The sequence below is a fragment of the Lynx canadensis genome, chromosome A2 (genome assembly GCF_007474595.2).
Source record: "Lynx canadensis isolate LIC74 chromosome A2, mLynCan4.pri.v2, whole genome shotgun sequence".
NCBI classification, from domain to species: Eukaryota; Metazoa; Chordata; class Mammalia; order Carnivora; family Felidae; genus Lynx; species Lynx canadensis.
This window is the reverse complement of record NC_044304.2, coordinates 64,566,303-64,592,447: the sequence shown is the minus strand read 5'-3', so window position 1 is coordinate 64,592,447 and position 26,145 is coordinate 64,566,303. Positions and strand designations below refer to the sequence as shown.

The 26,145-nt window shown below is 41.9% G+C and overlaps 1 protein-coding gene and 1 pseudogene across 1 annotated transcript in view; both read right to left on the bottom strand.

Annotated features, from left to right (window-relative positions):
• Positions 1 to 26,145, bottom strand: part of SPATA48 (spermatogenesis associated 48) — a 48,625-nt gene that overhangs the window by 10,926 nt on the left and 11,554 nt on the right. The window contains exons 3-5 of the mRNA XM_030307644.1: positions 11,629 to 11,705; positions 5,763 to 5,901; positions 3,521 to 3,588 (exon numbers count right to left, since the gene is read on the bottom strand). Of these exons, the coding sequence (XP_030163504.1) occupies positions 3,521 to 3,588; positions 5,763 to 5,901; positions 11,629 to 11,705 (284 nt within the window). The remainder of the gene's footprint in view (positions 1 to 3,520; positions 3,589 to 5,762; positions 5,902 to 11,628; positions 11,706 to 26,145) is intronic.
• On the bottom strand, positions 13,797 to 14,741 carry LOC115527273 (annotated as a pseudogene).

Sequence of the window (26,145 nt, the reverse complement as noted above, 5' to 3'; positions counted from 1 at the left end):
GGAATTAACCTCTAAAAGTTTGTAATGTAGGGGCTCCTGGATGGCTCAGTCAGGTAAGCATCCGACTCGGGATTTTGGCTCAAGTCATGATTCCACAGTTGTGAGTTCAAACCCCATGTTGGGTTCTGTGTTGGCAGTGTGGAGTCTGCTTGGGATTCTCTCTCTCCCTCTCGGCCCCTCCCTAGCTCGCTCGCTCTCTCTCTCTCTCTCTCTCTCTCTCTTTCAAAGTAAATAAATAAACTTAAAATAAAATAAAATAAAATAAAATAAAATAAAAACATAAAAGTTTGCAATGGTAAACAGAGGTGATTTAAAGATGTAGTTTTAAGTGAAAAGCCAAAGCAGGATAAACTGACTCCAAGTGTCATGGACACACATGTCTTTGCTTGCTTTCTCTTTTTTTTTTTTTTTTATTTTTTTCAATCTTTATTTTTGAGAGAGAGAGACAGCATGTGAGCAGGGGAGGAGCAGATAGAGAGGGAGACACAGAATCCGAAGCAGGCTCCAGGCTCTGAGCCATCAGCACAGAGCCCGATGCAGGGCTTGAACTCACGAACCGCGAGATCATGACCTGAGCCAAAGTCGGACACTCAACCGACTGAGCCACCCAGGCGCCCCTTTGCTTGCTCTCTTTAGCCCTATTTCAGAGCCTCCCCTCTTGGGTTACCCCCACCCCCTATTTTTTAAGGAGGCTTCACGCCTAGCACAGAGCCCAACATGGGGCTTCAGCTCATGACCCTGAGATCAATGCCTGAGCTGAGATCAAGAGTCAGACACTTAACCGCTTAACCGACTGAGCCACCCAGGCGCCCCCTAGGTTTCCCTTTTGCTGCACACCTCCTTAGTGATTGGTGGGGCAATATTTGGCAAAGCCCCTGGTTTGCTGAGACACAGATCTTCATGTTGAGTGGATCCTACTGACCATCCAGGCTAATCCTCCATGGTGGAGATGAAACGGCCATAGCACGGAGTGCAGTGACTTGCACAAGATCCCCGTTATTTACAACCTCACAAGGAACTCCAGGTCTATTTTGTATTTTCCCCACACCCACCCCAGAATCAGCCATTTCTCCAAGGGTCTCACAATTTCTTTGATCGGAGAATGGTGATTCAAAGCCAGCATGTGGGTGCTAGATGTGGTTGTGGCTGCTGGGGTGTCCCTGCTCCCGGGTCCTCTGAACGGACAGAGCTAGGGATGGGTGGAGTCTGTGTATACCCGCATATTTATGTCTATTTCTGTATCTGCTATCTGTATTAAAGTAAACGTGAGTTCACAGGATACGTCCTGATCATCTCTTAGCCTTTCTCCCCTACTCACCCGTATTTCCTCCTGACAGCGTGAAACTTGCCTCCTGTTACCCACCAAAAGTTTCATTTTGTTCAACCCTATATGTCAGAAGTATTAGAATCACCAACCCACTTCCCTGCGGGAACACACCCTGCGGGTACACACATACCACCTGAAGTATAGCGCTTATATGCCATGCATTCCTTTTGTCCTTAGCCTTATATTTTCAGTCAAAATACTATTTCCAAATTTATTAGGGCCCAGCCTTTTTTAAGACCACCCGGTTTTGCCCCCATCCACTCAAGTGTAGTCATGTCATTTATTTGTAGCACAGATTCATTTGTCACAATCTGCATTCCATCCTGGATTCCCCCAGCACCCTGGGCAGGGAATGTATGTAGATACGTATTGGTGTTTCCATGTACGTACTTAGTTCACGTTGCCTTCAGTAAACTTTGTTCTTTGTGGTGGTTAGTTCTCTGGGTTTCACAAACCACTAAGAGTCATGTGGCCACCATCACAGAACCATACAGAATAGTTCATGACCTTAATGTTCCCCTTATAGGCTCTCCATGCACATCCCTTTCCCCCTTCCCAACTCCTGGCCGCCATTTTTCTATCCCCTTCCTGTGGTTTTGCCTTTTCCAAATGTCATATAATGGAGTCATACAATATGTGACCTTTGGGTGTGGCTATTTCACTGAGCAAAATGCATTTAAGATTCACACACACCGGGGCGCCTGGGTGGCTCAGTCGGTTGAGTTCGACTCAGGTCATGATCTCGAGGTCCGTGAGTTCAAGCCCGACGTCGGGCTCTGTGCCAACAGCTCGGAGCCTGGAGCCTCGTTCAGATTCTGTGTCTCCCTCTCTCTGGCCCTCCCTTGCTTGTGCTCTGTCTCTGTCTTATAACTCTCTCTCTATTAAGAACAAATAAACATTAAAACATTGGTTGTATACTCATGTATATGTTTATCCACTGTATACTTTTCCACTGGCCTGTTGAAAGATACCTTGTTGTTTCTAGGTTTTGGCACTCTGAGTACAGCCGCAGAAACATTCCTATACAGGTTTTAGTGTGGGATCCTCAGTGCAACCTTTGCATAGACGAAGGTTGCAGGATGAGCAGCATTCTTGAAAGTTTGGAGATGTGGCCTACCGACTAAGACATAAAGCTTTTCATTCATCGGATTGATTCTTATTTAAAAAATGCAATGATTCGTACAAACCAGAATACAAATTCTATCATCTGCGGAGTTATCTGCCATTTCACCACCTGATGTAAATAAGATGCTAATAAGGTATTTTTGTTAGCGCTCATGTAATGTAAGAACGGGTACCAATGCCTTCCATCTTTATTCTTTTAAAAGATATTTGAATATGATCACCAGCGACATCAGCTTGCTTTGTTTTCAAGAGTCTTATATTTTTTGAGTGTCATACTCTTTTTTAAAAAAATGATTCCTGTTCAACATATACGCTGGAATCTATTTTTTATATTGGGATGTTTTACACCATTGGCAAAACATATTTAAATGATCCTTATCAAGAAATTACACATTATTTTAGAATACAGCTCGGCAAAATCTAAGTTTGCTGACAAGACAATATTTTCTCAATATTGTCACTATTTGTAACAGTAGAACGCGGAAGTTAAACTCGATTATAATTTGGCACATTTTCACCTCATCTTTTTTTTTTACTGATATAAAAATTCATTTTTAAGGACAATTTATTTTTAAATAGTTGTGGTATATTTCACAGTCTAAATTTTAAGGAGGTGTAAGAAAAGGCAGGCAGGCATCGCTGAGCAACTGAGGACAGATTTGGGTTCTCTTTCCTGTCCCAGGGATGGAAGTCTGAGGTCTCTGGAATATTCTCCAGAGGATACGCCCCTCAGCCCCTCTCTCACCTGTGGGCTGGAGCACCAGACATATTTTTTTTTAATTTTTTAAATGTTTGTTTATTTTTGAGACAGAGAGAGACAGAGCATGAGCAGAGGAGGGGCAGAGAGAGAGGAAGACACAGAATCTGAAGCAGGCTCCAGGCTTCTGAGCTGTCAGCACAGAGCCCGACGTGGGGCTCAAACTCGCAGACCACAAGATCATGACCTGAGCCGAAGTCGGACGCTCAACTGACTGAGCCACCCAGGCGCCCCATGGAGCACCAGACATATTAATGACAAGATGTTTTAGTGAAAAATTTAGTACAAGATCACGAGGAGATAAAACTTACAAAGTCACTGGCTTGATGGGTGCCAAGAAAGATCTTGTTTGAAATCTGTCCCAGAGTCCACCAACCATCTAAAATCGGCATCAAAATGAAGGACATAGTTAATGAACAAGTTACCGTAAATTCTCATATATAATCTCCAGCGCTCTTAACAGTCCCCAGCGCATCAATGGTAAGCCCCAGGCTCCCAACAGAACGCACTCCCCAAGCATCCTTAACACTTTGGGGGTTTGCCCCAGAGCCCCTCTGGTCTCTGCTCTGCTCTCAGACCCACAGTTTCCCAGTTTGTTTTCCCACAGCTAGAATCTGCCTCATCATCCAACTCCTTTGGATTGAAGTCCTGACAAAGGTCTCATTTTTTTGTTTTTAACATTTTAATTTATTTTTGAAAGAGAGAGAGATAGAGCATGAGTGGGGAGGGGGCAGAGAGAGGAGAGAGAGACACAGATCCGAAGCAGGCTCCAGGCTCCAAGCTGTCAGCACAGAGCCCGATGGGGGGCTCGAACCCCCAAACTGTGAGATCGTGACCTGAGCCGAAGTCGGACATTAACCAACCGAGCCACCCATGTGCCCCAGAAAAGGTCTCATTTTTGTTTCATCCTAGAGATTATGTTTCACTTGGATCCACCTAGGTTCACTCTCCTGCAGCCCCAGGCTGGTCTCCCCTTTCAGTCCTGCCCAGACCCTGAGCTTTGAACCGCATCTTGCGGGGAGAACTTTGGAGCCTGGTATGATTAATTAAATGCCAAGATAGGTTGAAAAGTGACCAATTTTCAAAAGATGTAAAAACATTTTAAAGTAGGTGAGAGATTCTTAAAAACAGCCGTAAGATCAAGGCACATGCGAATCCTGTGCCGAGACTTTATATTATTGTAGCCATGTTTTTCCTCTCTCGCTGCCATTTTTCTCTATAAAAGCCAAAAAAGTTTTTCAAAATAATGTGGGCTTCTCACCCTGTGGTTCATGAACCTCTTAAGAGCCCCTGGTTAGAGCCGTATGTCAATAGAATAATTTTCCTCTTTAGTGCTATGTTATTTTACATCGCAAAGAGCTACATTATGAGAGGTGGCCCCAGTGCTTGTCAGACTTCTGCGGGGCGAGGAACAGAACCAAAGGAAGAGAGGTCAATGGAAGGAAGAGCTAGATGCTTTGCAGGCACAGAGCAGGGACATCTAATCCAGGGTTGGAAAGGTAAAAGTGAGGTCCAAGATAACACCTGAAAGATTCACGGGATTTAGCCTGGAAAAAATGGAATACTGAAGGCAACAGAGCCCTGTTTGCAAAACAACATGGCATGTTGAGGAAGACCGTGTTGAGGACTCCACTGGTGTGTCCTCACATGCCACATGTGACAACATGGCACAACATGTGACACATGGGCAACATGGCGTGTTGAGGACTCCACTGAGGTTCCACGTAGAAAGCAATGCGGTAGAGCGCGGTGTGGGGTGGGGCTTGCAGAAGCAAGAGGAACACAATGTCGGGGCAGGGCAGGGGGGGGAAGAGGGGAGGCTGAGTGGGGGCAAATAACAGAACTGGAGACATGGCCTGTCAAGGAGCATGGCTTTCACTTCATTAAAGTGATGCGTTGGCTCAGTTGGTTGAGCATCCAAGTCCTTGATCTCGACTGAGGTCATGATCTCACAGTTCGTGAGATCGAGCCCTGTGTCCGGCTCCGCACTGTCATGGAGCCTGCTTGGGATTCTCTCTCTCTCTCTCTCTCTCTCTCTCTCTGCCCCTCCCTCACTTGTGCCCATGTGCTCTTTCTCTTTCTCAAAACAAACAAACTTTAGAAAAAAAGTCCAACATAGACAATGTTAAAATATTAAAACATGGAACTCAGTTCCATAAGTGTACATATTTATGCGTGCTTTCCATATTTCTTACAATACAATGAGTATTAAAGTTTTGGACTTCAGCTTAGAAATAAATGCATGGTGGGGCGCCTGGATGGCTCAGTCGGCTAAGTGTCTGACTTCAGCTCAGGTCACGATCTCACAGTCTGTGAGTTCGAGCCCCAGGTCAGGCTCTGGGCTGATGGCTCAGAGCCTGAGGCTGCTTCTGATTCTGTGTCTCCCTCTCTCTCTGCCCCTCCCCGTTCATGCTCTGTCTGTCTCTGTCTCAAAAATAAATAAACGTTAAAAAAAATTAAAAAAAAAAAAGAAATAAATGCATGGTTGCAAAAATGCACTTTATATATAGGAAAGGAATGATGCCTGTGCAATTAAGGTCCCTGATCACTGACCTGGGTTATTGCTGGTACCCCTTCATATCTTTTCCATGTAAAGCACTGTGAAATCGGGTCAGCAGCTTTTTCCACTGTTGTTTCTTCTGGATCGAGTTTCGGTGGTAGCATCTTATCCCAAGGAACAACTTCATAAGCTCTGTGAAATTAAATAATTATATTTTATGAAGAATGCATATTGCAATTGGTATGAGTCATCGTGGTCTCATGCAGGCAGGTAATTCTAAGGTGTCCCCCAAGATTCCTGCCCCCCAGGGGTACATGTCATATATACTACCTCCCGTCTGGCGTGGGCAGAGCGGGTAAGTATGACAAGAGGTCACTCCTGCGATACTTTGTATAGCAACTTATATGGCAAGGGATTCTGCCCATGTGATTAAGTCCCCTAACTGGTTGACTTTGAGTGAATCCAAAGGTGGGCTTTCCTAAGTAGGTCTGACCTAAACAGGTGCCCCCTAAAAAGAGACAAGAACACACCAGACACTCTTCAGCTGTCCTTGAAGACACATCTCACGAGCCCAGCAGCTGGAACGAATGGAATTCTGCCAACAATCTCAGTGCTCCTGGGAGACAAGGATCCAGCCCCCACTGACTCTCCAATTCTAGCCTGAGAAACCCCAAGTCTTGAACCCCATTGGGGCACGCTTACATTCTGACCACAGTCTTGTGGTCTAAAGCTGATATATGTGTGGTCATCTGCTACACAGCAGTGGAAAACCAATGCACCTATTTATATACATCTTATAGTTGACACAAAGAAAAATCATTTGACCTTCGCAGCAGGGTCAAAGACCATTAACTGACAAATAAACAACAATGGCTTAGAGAATGGAATTGTTTGCTTAAGGTCGCTCAGCTACTGGTGGTGGATGTCAGGATGCAAATGCAAATTATCTGCCTCTGAAGAGGGAGCCACGTTCCCGTTGTCCCACCACACCAATGGTACAAGGAGTCCAGCCATCTTAGTAAGTGCGAGGATTGTATACGTAGGATTTGGATCTAAAGGTACCATCTTTCGATGGTATTTCAAGTTTTGAAAGTTCTGCTCTTTTTGACAGATATACATGACCGATGCAGTGAAATAGACTCCAAACAAATATTTATTTGGAAATTACTATATTTCAAGCACTGTGCTAGGTGCTTGGGATAAAGGAGCAGATAAGAAACAACATACAGGGGCGCCTGGGTGGCTCAGTTGGTTAAGTATCTGACTTCGGCTCAGGTCATGATCTCACAGTTCACGGGTTCAAGCCCATGTCAGGCTCTGTGCTGACATCTCAGAGCCTAGAGCCTACTTCAGATTCTGTGTCTCCCTCTCTCTCTGCCCCTCCCCTGCTCATGCTCTGTCTCTCCTCTCTCTCTCAAAAATAAACATTAAAAAATTTTTTTAAAAAATACACAACATACAAATTATATTTGCCACCTAGGAATGATGTGAGGATTCAATAAATTAATATCTGTGAAGTCAGACAGCACAGTGATGGCTCCACAGTGTGTTTGTCGACGTGTATGTTTTCAACTCACTCAGTCCGAAATTCCCGAAGGAAAGCTAACTCTCATGAAATATTTTAATTGTAGCAAAAGCTTAAATGGTGCACTTTTCTGACACAATATCTGGATAGTGTAGTCAGAAATTAACCTGAGTTGAATTGAGTCTTCAAAGATGCATCTCGGTTTGAGCCTCTGATACATTTCATGAATACTTTATGGAGTTTTCCATACAGGGTACAAAAATTTTTTTCCCTAAGAAAACTTTTATATGATATATTTTGTTCCTTTTATTTTTTAAATGTTTATTTATGTTTGAGAGAGAGAGTGCAGGGAGGGAGTGGGGGAGGGGCAGAGAGAGAGAGAGAGAGGAGAGATGGCAGAATCCCAAGCAGGCTCTGGACTGTCAGCGCAGAGCCTGATGTAGGGCTCGATCTCATCAACTGTGAGACTATGACCTAAGCTGAAATCAAGAGTTGGATGCCCAACCAACTGAGCCACCCAGCGCCCCCAATATATTTTAAAAGAGATTATCAAATAGAATGATTTAAAAACAAAAGAAAGAACAAACATAAAAAAACATTCTGAATAAAGCATCACAAATTTAGCCAAATCATTAACTGTTTCTCAAATGACCACTGGAACTTTTCTGATAGAAACCAGATGAGAATACAGTAAGGGAAGGGCGCCTGGGTGGCTCAGTTGGTTGAGCAGGTGAGCATCAGACTTCGGGTCAGGTCATGATCTCTTGGTCTGTGAGTTCAAGCCCCGCATTGGGCTCTGTGCTGACAGCTCAGAGCCTGGAGCCTGCTTCGGATCTGTGTCTCCCTCTCTCTCTGCCCTACCCGCCCCCTCAAAAATAAATAAACATTCAAAAAAATACAATATGGGGATAAATCAAAAGCCAGAGAGGAAATCAGAGGCCATTTAGTTATATCCTTCATTTTTAAGATGGGAAACTTGAGGGCCCAAAGACTGCAGGCTGCCAAAGCCCCAGAGATGGCAAGTAGAAACCGGGGGTCTCACCACCGCCCCCAGGCTGGTCGACTCTTCTCCAGAGCTCTTTTCTCAACTTGCTCTATGGTTCTGGAATCCAGCTCCATATCATGTATTTCTTCTTTTTTTCAATGTCAATGAAGTTTATTGGCTTTTTGAGTAGTGCTCTTAAAGCATCGCAGCTTGGTAAACAGTATAAATTAGTACGGGCATCTTCATTAGAACAGTCATACGAATTAGTACAGTCATTTGTTTTCTCATGAGTTGCTAAAAGATGCAGCCTATGTTTTTTTAACGTTTATTTTAATTTTGGGAGGCTGAGAGAGAGAGAGAGAGAGAGAGAGAGAGAGAGAATGAACGGGGGAGGGGCAGAGAGAGAGGAGACACAGAATCCGAAGCAAGCTCCGGGCTCTGAGCTGTCAGCACAGAGCCCGACACGGGGCTCAAACACACGGACCGTGAGATCATGACCTGAGCCGAAGTCAGACACTTGACCGACCAAGCCACCCAGGTGCCCCAAGATGCAGCCTATTCTAACAGGATAAATATTTTTACCACTTGGTGTTAATGAAGGCTCACACACGAACAACGTTCTTCGTAAGGAAAATAAGAAGCTGTGGCCGAGACCCCAATGAAAAGAACTGTGTGGAAATGAAGGTTCCCGTACTTTTTGAAGCCTTTTTACAATGGGGAGACAATGCACTCTATCTTGTTGCAAACTTGCCATACAGACTTGTAGTGATTTTGCTGACTCATTATCTGTTGTAGGCTGAAATAGGGGTTAGAACGAAAATCATCCCTAATTAAAAACTGGCACTGTTCACAGAAAAAAAAAAAAGTAGGATTTTGCCTTTGAATCTGCAAGTGTATGTTCAAATCGAATTTGCCTCTCCTCCCCCCAGCTCAGCCGCAAAACGGGCTTGAAGTAACATTCTTTACAAAGCCTTCATTTTCAACTCGATGCAAGCTAAGCAAAGATGACTGAAACCCAAGCTTGCACAACGGACGGGTATCTCCCAGAACATTTCTTAGGCACAAAACACCAAGAGGAAGGGCTACTCGGTGACATTTGCATGAACAAAATGGCATCATGTTCGTCAACAAATACCCAATGCTGTTTTCTTCTGCTAACAAGAGTTGCAGAGAAAGAGAGAGAGAGAGAGAGAAAGCATGATTCTGATTTTGATCCCACGTTTCTTATACACTCTTTATATTTTTATAAGCCGCCTGGGAAAATATCCAATCATATGTATATTTCATGAACCTGTTGGGTGCTGGGTGTGCCATCGGTAGGAAAGAAAACCACGAAGCTGGAATCTGCAGCACGTCAGTGGGGTTCAGCACAGTGTCGGGAGGGAGGGGTTGGGGGGGCGGGTGGAGTGCTTTGCCGGGTGCACACACATCCTTATCGGTTCTCCACTCTCTGTGGCCCTGCTGACTTCAAAAAGCCCACTGGGCAATTGCAATCACCCCTTCCCAGTGCTCATCGTACTTGGCCATTTGCGGTTTCACTCCCTACACCCTTTGCGTGCCTGCCAGTTCACACCTGTCTCTAGGCCATGACCCCCCCCCAACACACACACACACACACACACACACACACACACACACACTTATTTCTCTAGCTTGGACCTTTCTCCCAAACCCCAGACCTGCACACCCCACTGCCTACTTGCCATAGCCACTTGGATGTCTCATGAACATCTTTATATTCAGCTCTTCTAAAATGCGCTTCTGACCTTTCCCTCCGAACCCTCTCCCCTGCTTCCAACCGTGTTGAAGGAACGGCAATCAATCTCAGGTCCATCCGGCTGCTTAGCCCGAAGCCTTCGAATTGTTCTTGACTCCTATTTCCCTGACACTCACGACCTCCAATGTGGACATTGTGTCGGCTCTACTTTTAAAACACATCCAGGAGCCAGCACGGCTGACACCTTCCTACCACCTTTCCAACGAGCCGCCCTTACCCGACCTCTAGAGATGCCTCCCAATTCTCCCTGACCCAATCAGTTGGCTGGGGACACAGCGGCCACCGTGTTGCTTTCCTATGCAAGTCTGATCTTGCAGCTTCTCTGCTAGACCTTCACTTCCCTCACAGATAAAGCCCTGGTGTTTACAGTTGGTTAAAATGTTGGGGCGCCTGGCTGGCTCAGTCGGTTAAGCATCCGACTTCAGCTCAGGTCATGATCTCACAGTCTGTGAGTTCGAGCCCCGGGTCAGGCTCTGTGCTGAAAGCTCAGAGCCTGGAACCTGCTTTGGATTCTGTGTCTGCCCCTCCCCTGCTCATGTTCTGTCTCTCTCTGTCTCAAAAATAAATAAAAACATTAAAAATTAAAAAAAAATGCTCCTGGACATCAGCTTCTGGGCACTCCCTGCTTTTTGCCATCTTCTCTTCCTAATGTCCCCCTTACTCTGTTCCAGGTACCCTAGCCCCCCTCTCTTCCCTGACCCTATGCACATATCTGACACAGGCTTTCCAAACGGCTGTATATTCCCTCTGCCTGGAAAATGCTCGTTCCAGACATCTGCAAGTCAGTCCCTTAGGTCTTCTGAGCTGCTCTCAAACCCCATCACTTAAGGAGCTCCCCCTCCCCACATCCTATTCACTACGGAAGCCTACCGTCCATACACAGGACGCTCCAGATGCTTCTTCCCGTTCTACCTTTCCTCTTCTGTTTCCACAGCCTCATCATCTTCTAGGATATGAGCTATTTATGTGTTATGTCTGTCCTTATTGTCCGTCTGCCTTTAGAATGAGAGCTCTTTGAGAGCAGAGATCTCCGTCCGCCTTATTCCCTGACGAACCTCACAGCCTAGGGCACAGACACATCGCAAAAGCTGAATATGGTTTCTGACTGCGTAAATGAACCCCTTCAGGCTTTCTCTGCTCTTGTTTTCTATGATGCTGTACTCTTATCTCCTCCTCTCACTGACCATTTCTTTTATGTTTTGGTTTTATGCTTCTATTACCCGTAGATTTTCTTTAAGACTCTCCCTTGACCTGTTTTATTTTAGCCCTCAGTGTGAGTAAATATCTGTGTCTGATGTTTTTTCTGAATTACTCACAGCATCCAGGACATTGTGGACACAAAGGGGGATGTGTCACAAAAGATGAAAGAAATACCTTATTTTTAATTTTAATTTTGTTATTTTAGAGAGAGCGAGTAGGGGGAGGGGCACAGGGAGAGAGAGAGAGAGAGAGAAAGAGAATCCCAAGCAGGCTCTGTGCTGAGCGCGGGGCCTGACTCGGGGCTCGATCCTACAACCCTGGGATCATGACCTGAGCCAAAATCAAGAGTCAGGCACTCAACCGACTGAGCCACCCAGGTGCCCCAGAAGAAATACATTTTTAAATCAAAACTCTACTGGGAAAAATGCTTACTTTTGTGTCGAGGACTTGTAAAATGAGTCCTTCGCGTTATATTTCCTGTTTGGCTGTAAAAGTGATTCTCCATCCTCCTAGAAGGTGTGAATAATAAGTGAAAGGAGATCAGATACACATGGGAATTGCTAATGTTTTCTACAACCATGCTTTCTTTTTTCCTTGTTCTCCATTTTTCCTCTCCTTTCATAGCACCCCTTCCACAGACCAGGCTTAATGCTTCCCTACTTTCTTCAATTGTCTTGGAAACCTACTTTCTATGTATGGTCTCCTAAGTGATTAGTTAAAATTACAACATGTGTATTCAAGTTAATGGAAAGTCACATTTTTATGAGAAAGCTCTTGAATTTTAAATGCTGGCAAATGATGTTTTTAGCACCATGTAAATAAAACATCTTAAAAAGTCTAGGGGCGCCTGGGTGGCTCAGTTAAGCATATGACTTCGGCTTCTGTCATGATGTCACAATTCATGAGTTTGAGCCCCATGTCGGGCTCTGTGCTGACAGCTCAGAGCCAAAGCTTGCTTTGGATTCTATGTCTCCTCCCCTCTCCCTGCGCCTCCCCCACTTATGCCTGTCTCTCTCAAAATAAATAAAGTTTAAAAAAACTTTTTTAAGTCTTGTGTGACTTGTCTTTTAACAATAGGCCATTAGCTCTGATACACTTCCCCTTTCCTACCTTCATCTTATTTCATTGAAATTCGTTGATTATTATAATTATTAATACTTAATTTTTAATTATATAATATATTATTACATTTTAATAATATATTATATATGTAATTAATATATAATATATTATTATTATATCTAATTGTCATTAGAATCTTTAAGTATTACTTCATTTAATTTGTCCACAGTATTTTACCAGTGGTTCTTTGTCTACTTCTGCTTTCTGGTACCCCATTTGTTCTTCCTGGTTCCACTCTCTTTGGCTGGAGTTCAATTTTCAGTAATTCCTTCAAGGATACAAACTTCTAGCTTTGTTTCTTAACTAACTCATCCTCAGTTTTTAATACTGTTCCAGGTGAATTTAGAATTCTAGTTTAATGGCTATGATTCTTTGGTAACCTACATACACCTCATTGGCTTCTGAATGGTTATTGTTGCTTTGGAAGTACACGGAGTATAATTGCAAGTATTCTGCGTCCCCCGTCCCCACCTCTGGCAATATTTAGGATATTCGTCTTGATTTTCCCCGAGAAAATGTTTTAGGAGAAGGTATATTTTTTCATCTGGCTAAAGACTCGTATGTTTCTTTAATCTCAGAATGCATAACTTCCCCCAATTTGGACAAATCTCCATTGTTACCCCTTTATTGCCAATGGATTCTCTTTATTCTCTTCTTATGAAGTTCCCATCAGGCAAATACTAGACTTTCTCATTCTGTCTGCCATCTTTACCTTCCATGCTACCACTGTCCACTTTCCTGTTCACAACACTTCCTCCTTCCCCTATTTCTAGTCTCTGTTTAAACCTGTTTGTTGTATTTCTTCAAATTTCATTAAAGCTACATCTAGTGATGGGCGCCTGGGTGGCTCAGTCGGTTAAGCATCCGACTTCCGCTCAGGTCATGATCTCGCGGTCCGTGGGTTCAAGCCCCGCGTCGGGGTCTGTGCTGACAGCTCAGAGCCTGGAGCCTGTTTCAGATTCTGTGTCTTCCTCTTTCTCTGACCCTCCCCTGTTCATGCTCTCTCTCTCTCTCTGTCTCAAAAATAAGTAAACGTTTGGGGCGCCTGGGTGGCGCAGTCGGTTAAGCGTCCGACTTTAGCCAGGTCACAATCTCGCGGTCCGTGAGTTCGAGCGCCGCGTCAGGCTCTGGGCTGATGGCTCAGAGCCTGGAGCCTGTTTCCGATTCTGTGTCTCCCTCTCTCTCTGCCCCTCCCCCGTTCATGCTCTGTCTCTCTCTGTCCCAAAAATAAATAATAATAAAAAAAAAACATTGAAAAAAAATAAGTAAACGTTAAAAAAAAATTAAAAAAAAAGCTACATCTAGTGAAATCATGTAATCGTTCTGTTGCTAGGCTGAATTATATATATATATATATATTTTTTTTTCATTTAGAAACTTTTTTAAATTTTAATATTTTAGTAATTTTGCTGTGGAAAATAAAATTCCATCTTAGAAGAAAGAGAAAACTCCTCAAGACCACTCTCTGGCATCTTTATTTATGTATTACAGTGGGCCAGCCAGTGAAAATCCTGGGCCTTCCATGTGGCTCACGGCTTAGTCATGCTATTGATAGAAGAGGGTTTAGTTGTGTCTGCCATGCTCTGGCTCAGTGAATTTTGGAGTTCTTCTGGCACTTGTACAAGATACTCTTTGCCTCTAAAAAACACAGTTATAACTCGCTTATAATGTGAGTTTGGCAGAAGACAGACTGGAGGGGCCACTGCAGTAGCATCTCCAAATATTAATATTTCGTTCCAAGCATCCGCATCGACACTTTGACAAATTCCATTGTGAATCACCACCAAAGGTACGAATGCCAAGTTGTGCCTGCAGATGGTTTCCACTTGGGTGCAGAAGACCCCAATACACTGTCTTCCATGCAGAAGACCCACTGCCCTGGGCTCTATCTTGGCCAACGTAGAGGCTGCAATGGCCAATCCCAAACCGGCTCCCATCGTTCCCAAGGTGCCAGCAGCAAGCCTGTGACGAGGAAGGGCATTTGGAAGCACAGTGCGTCCAGTGTCCGTTATATTTGCTCCTTCACGTACCACAAAACAGTCTCTGTGTACCTGTTCTTGCGCATGGGAGAAGGCTGTGTAATCACCCACAGGCAGGGATCTGAGAGAAACTAATTCCTGTGCTATTTTGGCCCATTGGAGGTTATACCCAGCATGGAGGAGGCGGCCCCCTACATTCCTCCACCAGACAAGACGGGCAGATTCCTTCCATCCTACATTAACACATTTCTTGGAAGCATCTTCCCTGCTCTTCATTTTTTTTTTTTCCTCCCAGAGTTTTCCACCACTTGCTCTCTGGAAGACACTGCCCTGGTGTTTCTATCAAATGGTTCTAAAAGCTGTTTGGTGAACATTGGTGACTCCCAGCAAAGTCACAGCAGGCCTTACCTTATCCCCCAATTCTTCTGTACAGGTATCAACCATGTGATTTTACTCACAGGTGGAATTTAAGAAGCAAAGCAAACGAGCAAAGGGGGGGAAAAAGAGGCAAACCAAGAAACAGACTCTTAACTATAGAGAACATACTGATGGTTACCAGTAGGATGAATTATTACTGATTGAGTTTTGAACGTTAAGGAAATATTTTCACTCTTGACATAAACCTCCTTTGATCATAATATACTGACCTTTTATATATCACTGGTTTTGATATGTTAATACTTGGTAATAATTTTTGTGTCTCTGTACATGAAGAATATTAGTCTGTAATTTCCTCTTTTTTTTTTATTTTGTAATGTCTTTGTCTGGTTCAGGAATATCAGTTAAGTCAGACCTCTAAAACTAGTTGGAAAGTGTGCCTTCTATTTCTGAAATAACTTACATTAGACTGATGTCATTTCTTCCTAGGATGTTGGACAAAATTCAGCAACGAAATCATCTGATCCTAGGGTTTTCAGTGTGGGAAGATTTTTGATCAGAAAATTAAATTCCTTTAATAAACCAGGGGCATTCATTTCATAATCAATCGGGGGTGTTCCATTTTATTTAGTATCAATTTTGGTAAGTTGTATTTGTAAAGAAATTTGTTCATTTAACCTAAGATGCTAAACAAATTGGCAAACTATATAGTTTAGGATATTTTCTTATTTTGCTTTCAGGATCAGTAGTAATAAACTCTTTAATTTCCTATGTTGCTAATATGTGTTCTCTCTCTCTTTTTCTTGATCGTACTAATAAAATGTCTTTTATTGATCTCTTTCCTTGATCTTTCTAAAGAAACAGCTTTTGGTTTAAAGTTTTCTCTCATGTAGCTTTTCTCTTTTCCATTGATCTCTACTCTTTAATTCTCTTTCTTTTTTAAAAAAATTGTTTAATTTTTTTTTTTTTTTTGAGAGAGAGAGAGAGAGCACAAGGTGGGGAGGGGCAGAGAGAGAGGGTGACACAGAATCCGAAGCAGGCTCCAGGCTCCGAGCTGTCAGCACAGAGTCCAACAGGGGGCTCGAATTCACAAACCACGATATCATGACCTGAGCCATAGTCAGACGTTCAGCTGACTGAAACACCCAGGCTCCCCTCTTTCTTCTTGTTTAATTTAACAATTCTTTTGTCTTAATTATTAATTACTAATTTTCAGAAACTCCTTGTTTTCTAATATAAGGATAAACGGCTAATATTGTTGTTTTCAGCAGTGTTTACTGCATCATACAAGATTTAATAGGTTATAGTTTCATCATTGTTCAGTTTAAAACATTTTCTAATTTTTCTTGTGATTTTTTTCTTTGGCCCATGGATAGTTCAGAATTGTGATGTTTAATTTTAAAACATTTGATGCTTTCCCGAACATCTTATGGTGAATTATTTTTAATTTAACTCTAGTGGTTTGAGAACACAAGTAGAATTATTTCAATACATTTAAACATATGAAGATTTGTTTTATGCTACAGCATATGATTACAGTGAATATATCACGTGCATCTAATATGCTTTCTATTCACTTACTTTCAGCTGATCTGTACCTTCATACTGAAAGCATACCTCTTGTAAATAGCATATAGTTGTGTCCTGCTTTTTTAATCCATTCTGATCATCTCTGCCTTTCAGTTGAAATGTTTAGTATATCACCATTTTTTTTTTTTTTAAGTAACCTTCACCACAGTGTGGAGCCCAACGCAGGGCTTGAACTCATAGTCCTGACATTAAGACCTGGGCTGAGATCAGGAGTGCGACGCTTAGCCAACTGAGACACCCAGGCCTCTTGACACATTCTTTAAAAATCAAATGACAATGTAGTAGATGGCTCCGTTTCTGGACACTGTTTTCCATTGCTGGGTTTGCCAATCACTTTGCCAATTGGTGCTGATTATTTCAACTTCACAGTCAAACCTAAAATCAGAGAGCACAAATCCTCCAACTTTATTTTTATTCAAAATTGTTTTAGCTATTTTAGGCTTTTCATGTCATAGAAATTTTATAATCCGTCTGGTCAATTTCCACAAAACATCTTCTCAGGATTTTTATAGGGTCTGCATTGAATCTAGAGATCAATCGGGGAAGTTTTAATAAATTAACAAGCCTTCCAGCCAATGAACCTGGCTTACTTTCCATTTATTTGTGTCTTCGTTAGTTTATTTCACCCAGTAACATACTATAGTTTTCAGTGAAAAAAATGCACGTGTTTTATTATTTATTAAATCCTATGCGGTTTTTGGTACTGTTGTCAGTGGAATCTTCTAAACTTTCATTTTCCAGTTGTTTGCTTATGATACTTAACATTACAATTGACTTTTGCATATTAACCATAAGCCTATGCCTCCCATGAAATTAAAGATTACACCCAGTAGTTGGTTTGAAGATTTCTGAGGATATTTTTTTATAAATACCATCATGTCATCTCTACCCAGAGATGGATTTATTTCTATTTCTTTTTTTGTTTTTTTGTTTTTTTTTTTTTTTTGCTTTCTGCAAAAGCTCTCTCCTCCACTAAATGGAAGATGATAGTGGTAAGAGCAGACACTTTTGTCTTATTCCTGATATTAAGGGAAAAGCATTCAGTCTTACATCATCATTGCTTTAGCCTCAGGGTTTTCACAGATGCTTTATCGCAGATTGAGGAAGGTCCCCTCCAAGTCTCCAAGTTTGCTGAGAGTTTTGATCCTGAGAGAGTATTGATTTTTTTTTCCCTTTTGTTAGTAACAGTCTTGGTCATTTCTGATCCTTTGCTTTCTGTATCCTTTTATAAAGCACTTCTCAAACTCCACGTGGATACAGACAAGATATTGATTTGGATGGCACTGAGACCGCAAAAAAACTTAGTAAGAAAACGCGCATGGTAGATATTTTCCCATCCCACACTCCTATCTATTTCTATTTACCGTGGTTTTCTTGTAGTCAGCATATAGTTGGGTATTGATTATTTATCCAACATAAACATGTCTGACTTTCTATTTCTATTTACCATGGTTTTCTTGTAGTCAGCATATAGTTGGGTATTGATTTTTTTTATCCAACATAAAAATGTCTGACTTTCTATTTCCTTACATTAAATTTATCTAATATAACATTTGACATAATTTGGTTTCAATATAGCTTTGTTTACTGTTGGTTTCATCTCCTCCTTTTCCTTTTCTGTTACTTTCTTTTGTATTATTTGAGGTTTTTTTTTTCTTTGTAGAATTTCATTTGTCTCCCCTATTAGCTTATTGCCTATGATTGATTGATTGGCTTCTGTTATTACTGTCACTCTAAGACTTTATACGTCTTTAATTCTAGGATTTAAAGTATAATATTACACCACTTCATGAATAGTGTAAAAACTTACAATATCTTACGCCTATTTTCATCCTGACCTCCCGGGTGCTATTGTTATATGATGGACTTCTACACGTGCTGTATGCCCCAAATACATTGCGACTGTTATTGCTTTAAACATTTGATGATATTTTTGGGGCACCTGGGTGGCTCAGTCCGGTAAGTGTCCGACTCTTGGCTTCAGCTCAGATCATGATCTCACAGTTCGTGAGTTCGAGCCCCGCATCAGGCTCTGTACTGTTAGTGGGATTCTGTCTCTCTCCTTCTCTCTGTCCCTCCCTTGCTTGTTCTCTCTCTCACGCACGCTCAAAATAAATAAACTTAAAAAATATTAAAGGATGTTTTGCAGTATTTCAAAATGGAGAATAGCATTTTCTATTTACAACACATTTACCGTGTCTCTTGACCTCAATTTCATTCCATTGAACAAACTCAAATTTCCACCTACACTATATTCTTTTGTCTGAAGAACCTCCTTAGGTCGGTTGGCAGTAGATGCCTCAGGTTTCTTTTTCTGAAAATATCTAGTCTGCCTTCCTTTTTGAAATTTGTTGTTGCTGATGAATGTGTTCTTTTTTTTTAATTTTTTTTAACGTTTATTTATTTTTGAGACAGAGAGAGACAGAGCATGAACGGGGAAGGGGCAAAGAGAGAGGGAGACACAGAATTGGAAGCAGGCTCCAGGCTCTGAGCCATCAGCCCAGAGCCCGACGCGGGGCTCGAACTCACGGACCGCAAGATCGTGACCTGAGCTGAAGTCGGACGCTCAACCGACTGAGCCACCCAGGTGCCCCGCTGATGAATGTGTTCTTAATGAACTTCTTTTGACATTGCAAACATGTGTCCATTTTCTTCTAGTGAGCACAGATTCAGACAAGAGCCTGCTGTCATTCTTACCCTGTGCTCCTCTGTGTATAATGGACTTTTTTCCTCTAACTGCTTCAAGATGTCCTTTGTATCCCCGTTTTCCAGCAATTTAACTTAGGTGCACAGTGTCCTTTATCTTTCTACAGCTTGGCGCTTGTTCAGTTTCTTGGGTCTGTAGATTTAAATCATGAGGAACAACACTGGCCACTGTTGGCCCAACTATTTCCCCCATTTTCCATTCTTTTCTGCAATGCCAGTTACACGTGTGTTAAACGGCCTGCTATCATCCCCAAGCTAACTGGTGTTTTACTTATACGTTTTCTGTTTTACTTTGGATAGTTTCTGTTGCTACATTTTCAACCTCGCTGATCTTTTAGCCTGCAGTGTCTGATCTGCTTTGAAAAAGTGTATGCATTTATCTTTCGTTGTATCGTGTTTTTCATGTCTAAATGGCCTCTCGAGTCCTGTTTACACCATGCATTTTCCTCACCTCCGTGGTTGTGGTTTCCTTCACCATCTGAATGTATGGAACGTGTGTGTAATAGCTGTGTTTGCACACGTCCTTGTCTGCTTGCTCCTTCCTGTCCACCACTTCCAGGTCCCGTGTTCTTGATTGACTGTTCCTCCTGAGTATGGGAACTAGTCCCCTACTTCTTGGCATGAAAATTAATTTCTATTGAGTACCTATTTTAAATGTTGGGTTGTTGGTTGCTAACACTTGTTTTATTCTTTGTTTTTAATGTTGATGTATTAATTTTTGAGGGAGAGAGAGGATGCACAAGCAGGGGAGGGTCAGAGAGAAAGAGAGAGAGAGAGAGAGAGAGAGAGAGAGAAGGAGACACAGAATCTGAAGCAGGATCTAGGCTCTGAGCTGTCAGCACAGAGCCTGATGCAGAGCTCGGACCCACAAACTATGAGATCATGACTTGAGCTGAAGTTGGACGCTTAACCAACTGAACCACCCAGGTGCCCCATAACTTGTTTTATTCTTTTTTTTTTTTTAAATATTATTGTTTTTAAATTCACATCCAAATTAGTTAGCATATAGTGCAACAATGATTTCAGGAGTAGATTCCTTAATGCCCCTTACCCATTTAGCCCATCCCCCCTCCCGCAACCCCTCCAGTAACCTCTTGTTTGTTCTCCATATTTAAGAGTCTCTTATGTTTTGTCCCTCTCCCTGTTTTTATATTATTTTTGTTTCCCTTCCCTTCTGTTCATCTGTTTTGTCTCTTAAAGTCCTCACATGCGTGAAGTCATATGATATTTGTCTTTCTCTGACTAATTTCACTTAGCATAATACCCTCCAGTTCCATCCACATAGTTGCAAATGGCAAGATTTCATTCTTTTTGATTGCCAAGTAATACTCAATTATATATATATATATATATATATATATATATATATATATATACCACATCTTCTTTATCCATTCATCTATCAATGGACATTTGGGCTCTTTCCATACTTTGGCTATTGTTGATAGTGCCGCTATAAACATGGAGGTGCATGTGTCCCTTTGAAACAGCACACCTGTATCCCTTGGATAAATGCCTAGTAGTGCAATTGCTGAGTCATAGGGTAGTTCTATTTTTAATTTTTTGAGGAAACTCCATACTGTTTTCCAGAGTGGCTACACCAGTTTGCATTCCCACCAGCAATGCAAAAGAGATCCTCTTTCTCCGCATCCTCGCCAACATCTGTTGTTGCCTGAGTTGTTAATGTGAGCCATTCTGACAGGTGTGAGGTGGTGTCTCATTGTGGTTTTGATTTGTATTTCCCTGATGATGAGTGATGTGGAGCATTTTTTCATGTGTCGGTTGGCCATCTGGATGTCTTCTTTGGAGAAATGTCTATTCATGTCTTTTGCCCATTTCTTCACTGGATGATTTGATTTTTGGGTGTTGAGGTTGATAAATTCTTTATAGATTTTGGATACTAACCCTTTATCTGGTATGTCATTTGCAAATATCTTCTCCCATTCTGTCGGTTGCCTTTTAGTTTTGCTGATTGTTTCCTACCCTTCGCTGTGCAGGAGCTTTTTATCTTGATGAGGTCCCAGTAGTTCATTTTTGCTTTTGTTTCCCTTTCCTCTGGAGACGTGTTGAGTATAAGTTGCCGTGGCCAAGATCAAAGAGGTTTTTGCCTGCTTTCTCCTCAAGGATTTTGATGCTTCCTGTCTTACATTTAGGTCTTTCATCCGTTTTGACTATTTTTGTGTATGGTGTGAGAAAGTGGTCCAGGCTCATTCTTCTGTGTGTCGCTGTCCAGTTTTCCCAGCACCACTTGCTGAAGAGACTGTCTTTATTCCATTGGATATTCTTTCCTGCTTTGTCAAAGATGAGTTGGCCATACGTTTGTGGGTCCATTTCTGGGTTCTCTATTAACTTTTTTATTCTTAAGTAGTGTTAGAATATGTTCCAGCACAAAGTTAAGTACTGGAAGTCCATGGATGTTTTTGAGGGTTGTCTTTAACCTGTCAGAGCAGGTCCACGGGAACCTTTGGAGTAGGGCTAAGAAAGCCTGACTAGAAAAGTGACATCCTTCTGAAGATCCTGCCTGACGTCCTGTGTCCTCCAAGGTATCTTCATTCCAGTTTTGCGGGCACTTGAACCATCCCCTGCGCTGTTGGCGTTTCAGAGAATGATCATGCAGTTCTCTATAGCAGGTCTGGTCCTTCTCAAGTTCCAGTACTTTCCTCTTGTCAGTGCACAGGTCGGTGCTCACGGGCCTGCATATTGTCCTCCCCAGCTCTCCAGAGCACTGTCTCTGCGCCCCCTTCCTCTCTGGTGCCCTGGTCCACAAACTTTGGATGCCTGGGTCCCCCAGAGCCCCAATCTCTGTCTCCTCAACTGAACAAGAGCCTAAAGGTGTGTATGGACTTCCCTTCCCTTGACTGTTGCTCAGAAGCTGCCTCCAGGGAGTAACCTCTAATCGGAGGGTTCACATATTTTCCCTTCCTTAGAGATTGCAATCCGTCACTGCCTTTTCTCTAGTGTTTGCAAACTATTATTTCTCATACTGTGGCCAATTTTCTCTATGTTTAAGGCAGAAAAGTAAAGGCAACAGCTGCTATTCCATTTCATCTACACTTCATTCATGTTCTTTTCTTATCTTTTAAAATATCTTGTTGTACTTTCTTTTGGGTTACGTAGCTGTTCATTTTCTAACTTTGGAGAAAGGATTTTCTTTTTTTTTTAATGCTTATTTATTTATTTTGAGAGAGAGAGTGCACACGAGCGGGGAGGAGTAGAGAGAGGGAGAGAGAAAATCCCAAGCAGGCTCCGAGCTATCAGCACAGAGCCCGACCTGGGGCTCGAACTCACGAACCGCGAGATCACGACCTGAGCTGAAATCAAGAGTTGGGTGCTTAACCCAAATCAAGAGTTGGGTGCTTAACCACTGAACCACCTAGGTGCCCCTCAGTCAATTTTTTTTTTTAATTTTTTTTTTCAACGTTTATTTATTTTTGGGACAGAGAGAGACAGAGCATGAACGGGGGAGGAGCAGAGAGAGAGGGAGACACAGAATCGGAAACAGGCTCCAGGCTCTGAGCCATCAGCCCAGAGCCTGACGCGGCGCTCGAACTCCCGGACCGCGAGATCGTGACCTGGCTGAAGTAGGACGCTTAACCGACTGCGCCACCCAGGCGCCCCCCCCCAGTCAATTTTTAACTGATTCTTCATCTCCGGTTTTCTCTTGGGTGATTCCCTGCCTTTCTTCAGTGTCCCTTCTTAAATTTTTATTTGAATATCTTTTCCTTTGGGCATAGTGTGATCCTTAGCTTCTGAATGAATTTTCCATTTCTTTCATTTTTTTTCACTGTCAATTTTATTTGTATTTAAGTTTCAAATATCTGTATCAAGACAGCTTTTCATATCCTCGGATGCTTGTTTGAAACACGTAACTCAGTTTGGAGTATTACAATACAGTTTTCTTCTGTTTTATAGTTGATTTGGTATGTTGTATTCTTACTAAGGTATTTTGGTTCTTATTTCGATTCTTCTTTTGTTATAGTTTCTTCGAATAGATTTATCGCATTTTCTTTCATTCACTTGATGGAGTTGGGGTGGTTTGCGATATTCTTAGTTCAATGCTGCCCTCTTCTGTCCGTGTGGCGAAGTACAGCACTTTCTCTAATATTCCTCCTGGAAGGCATTTGTTTTTTGTTTTTTGTTTAAATGTTTATTTATTTCTGAGACAGAGAGAGACAGAGCATGAGCGGGGGAGGGGCAGAGAGAGAGGGAGACACAGAATCCGAAGCAGGCTCCAGGCTCTGAGCTGTCAGCACAGAGCCTGATGCGGGGCTTGAACTCACAAACTGTGAGATCATGACCTGAGCTGAAGTCGGTGGCTCAACCTACTGAGCCACCCAAGCGTCCCAGGCGATTGTTATCTAAGGGGTTGTCTCACCTCCACTCTATTCATTCTTTGCCTTTCAAAATACTAACTTTCCCTCTTTCCCTTTTTCCTTTTCATCACTCATTTTTCCTTTTCATCACTCAACCTCCAAAGGGCGACTCTCTTTTCTTTTAAACAATTAATGCCTTTCAAAGACTGCCACCTCAAGTCGTGTATGCTTTTAAATTCCTTCTCTGCAGACGGAGTCTATCTTTCTAGTGGTAGTTGTTAGATCAGGAGTAGGCCGGCTTCTCTCTACCACACATTTTCCAAGACTGTCCTCATTTACCGAAAAAAGGCTTCTGTTAAGTGCTTGAAGCATGACTTGTTAGGATTTTATGTTTTCTTTCTTTTTTTTTTTTTAACTTGCAGTCATTCAAAATTTAGTATTTCTCTGTGTCCTAGACATGTTGAAGGTGTGGGGTTTGTACATTATAAAAAAAAAATGGATTTTGCCATGTTTTACTAGTTTGCTCAGTTTTTGAATTTTCAGGTTTTCTTCTGTTGTTACATAACCAGCAAAGATTATATATTTTCCTCTAGGCATTATTATAGTTAATTCCCACACATTTTGCTATGATATTGCTGTTATCATTCAGTTCAAGACATTTTCCATTTTCTTTATGTTTTTCCTTTGGCCCATGACTCATGTCCATAAATACATTTTTACATTTCCAAACGCATGATTTTCTAGGGTTTTTGATCTGTTATAATGGTCTTGTGGTCAAAGAACATACTCTGTGTGATTTAAAATATTTGAGGGGCACCTGGGTGGCTCAGTCGGTTAAGTGTCCAACATCAGCTCAGGTCATGATCTCACGGTTCGTGAGTTCAAGCCCCACATCGGGCTCTGTGCCAACATTTCAGAGCCTGGAGCCTGCTTCAGATTCTGTGTCTCCCTCTCTCTCTGCCTTTCTCATGCTCTCTCTCTTTCTCTCAAAACGAAATAAACATTAAAAAATAAAATAAACTATTTGAGTAATGTAAGGAGTTATTGAATCACTATCTTGTACACCTGAAACTAATACAACACTGTGTGTTAATGATACTGAAATTAAAAAAAAATCTAAGCCAAAAAATTTAAAAATTAAATATTTGAAAATTTTCAGGTTGTTTTATGATACGTGGTAATTTTACGAATGGTCCTTGCAAGAAGGTATACTTGTGTGTGTGTGTGTGTGTGTGTGTGTGTATGTGTATGTGTATTACTAATAAGTTGCCTCAGTATATTTATATTTATATTTATATTTATTTATTAACCAATTGTGCTGCCTTATTCTACTATATGAGTTTTGTCTATACAAAATCCTCCAATATCCTGTTGTCCTATTAATTGCCACACAGTTTATAATGACTCCTATCAGCAAGAGCCACGAACAGATATTCAGTGTCTTTACAGATTAAAAAAAAAAAAATCTATGTTTAACATAGAGCTCATCCAAGTCAAGCTACCATTGTTAATGTTGTACGCTAATATGTATTGGATCTTTGCCAAATCAACTGTTGCTATATCATTGATGTAATTTCTGTGTCTCTCTCGAACATGTAAACCTTGATAAGAATAAGAGCTGTGTTACAGGCAGAACAAACAAGCACGTAAAAACAATGGCTCTCCTGGCAAAAAGAAGGCATGTGGGAAGGCAAAAATCACATCAAGTTTTTTACTTCTAAAAAGTCCACTAAATTAGAATTGGCCACGGTTCATCTAAAATATCTTTTATCGTGAACTTTGCAGAGTTCACGAGGTCTGTCACAACCACCTGTGTCCCGTGGGTCATGTCTTGATAAGGTTGGTGAGTAATGTGTGGGTAAGATTGTTCCTCCCCTTGAAGGGGCCAAGATTCTGAAATCTGTGCTCTCTTCGAGTTCTTCAGCATTTTGGTATATCATTGATACCATGGTATCATCTTTCATTGGAATCTGGATTTTTCTCTAAAACCCATCGCTTCCAGTTCCTGATAGGTCTTATAAGCTGCCATTTCAATATGTTATATATCTTCAATTTCTTTATGAAACATTTGCAGATCCTGAAGTTTATTGTTTACACGGTTTTCTCAAATTTTTTTTTAACTTTTTTTAATGTTTATTTATTTTTGATAGAGAGACAGAGCACAAGTGGGGGAGGGGCAGAGAGAGAGGGAGACACAGAATCCGAAGCAGGCTCCAGGCTCTGAGCTGTCAGCACAGAGCCCGACGCGGCGCTCGAACTCATGGACCATGAGATCATGACTTGAGCTGAAGTCCGATGCTCAACCGACTGAGCCACCCGGGCGCCCGTCAAAGCAAATCTTTATAGGAGCTTTTCTCTTGCTGGCGAATCTTCTATTTCTATTCTCTGCATGTTTTGTGTGTACTGTTTCATAAGGAAGGGACTACATTTCCTATTTGAATTCATCAGTGTTCTTGAAGTCTGACTCAATGGAAATTTCTCTACAAATGCTAGATATTTCTTAGGTTCTATGACAAGACATTGAAGGAGATGTTCCTTTATGTCCTAATACTTCAGCATTGTTCATCTGCGCTAAGATCCTTCATCACTGTCAACATCATAAATGCCTCAACTTCCTAGAATTTCTTCAAATTTCACAAGAGCTAACAAAAAAGGACTGCTGAGGTCCAGATTCTGAGCAATGCAATTACCATAAACAATGCGAACAAAATTTTCAGGAATTTCCTATTTCTTTCCATTCTTGTGTCTTCCATGTTTTGGATCTCTCTGTCTTGAAAATTGGGCTGCCATTTGCCGTGGTGCTGGGAGGAACACTGACAAGCTGTTGCTGTGGGATCTGGTGCTTGTGCGGGGCCTTAACT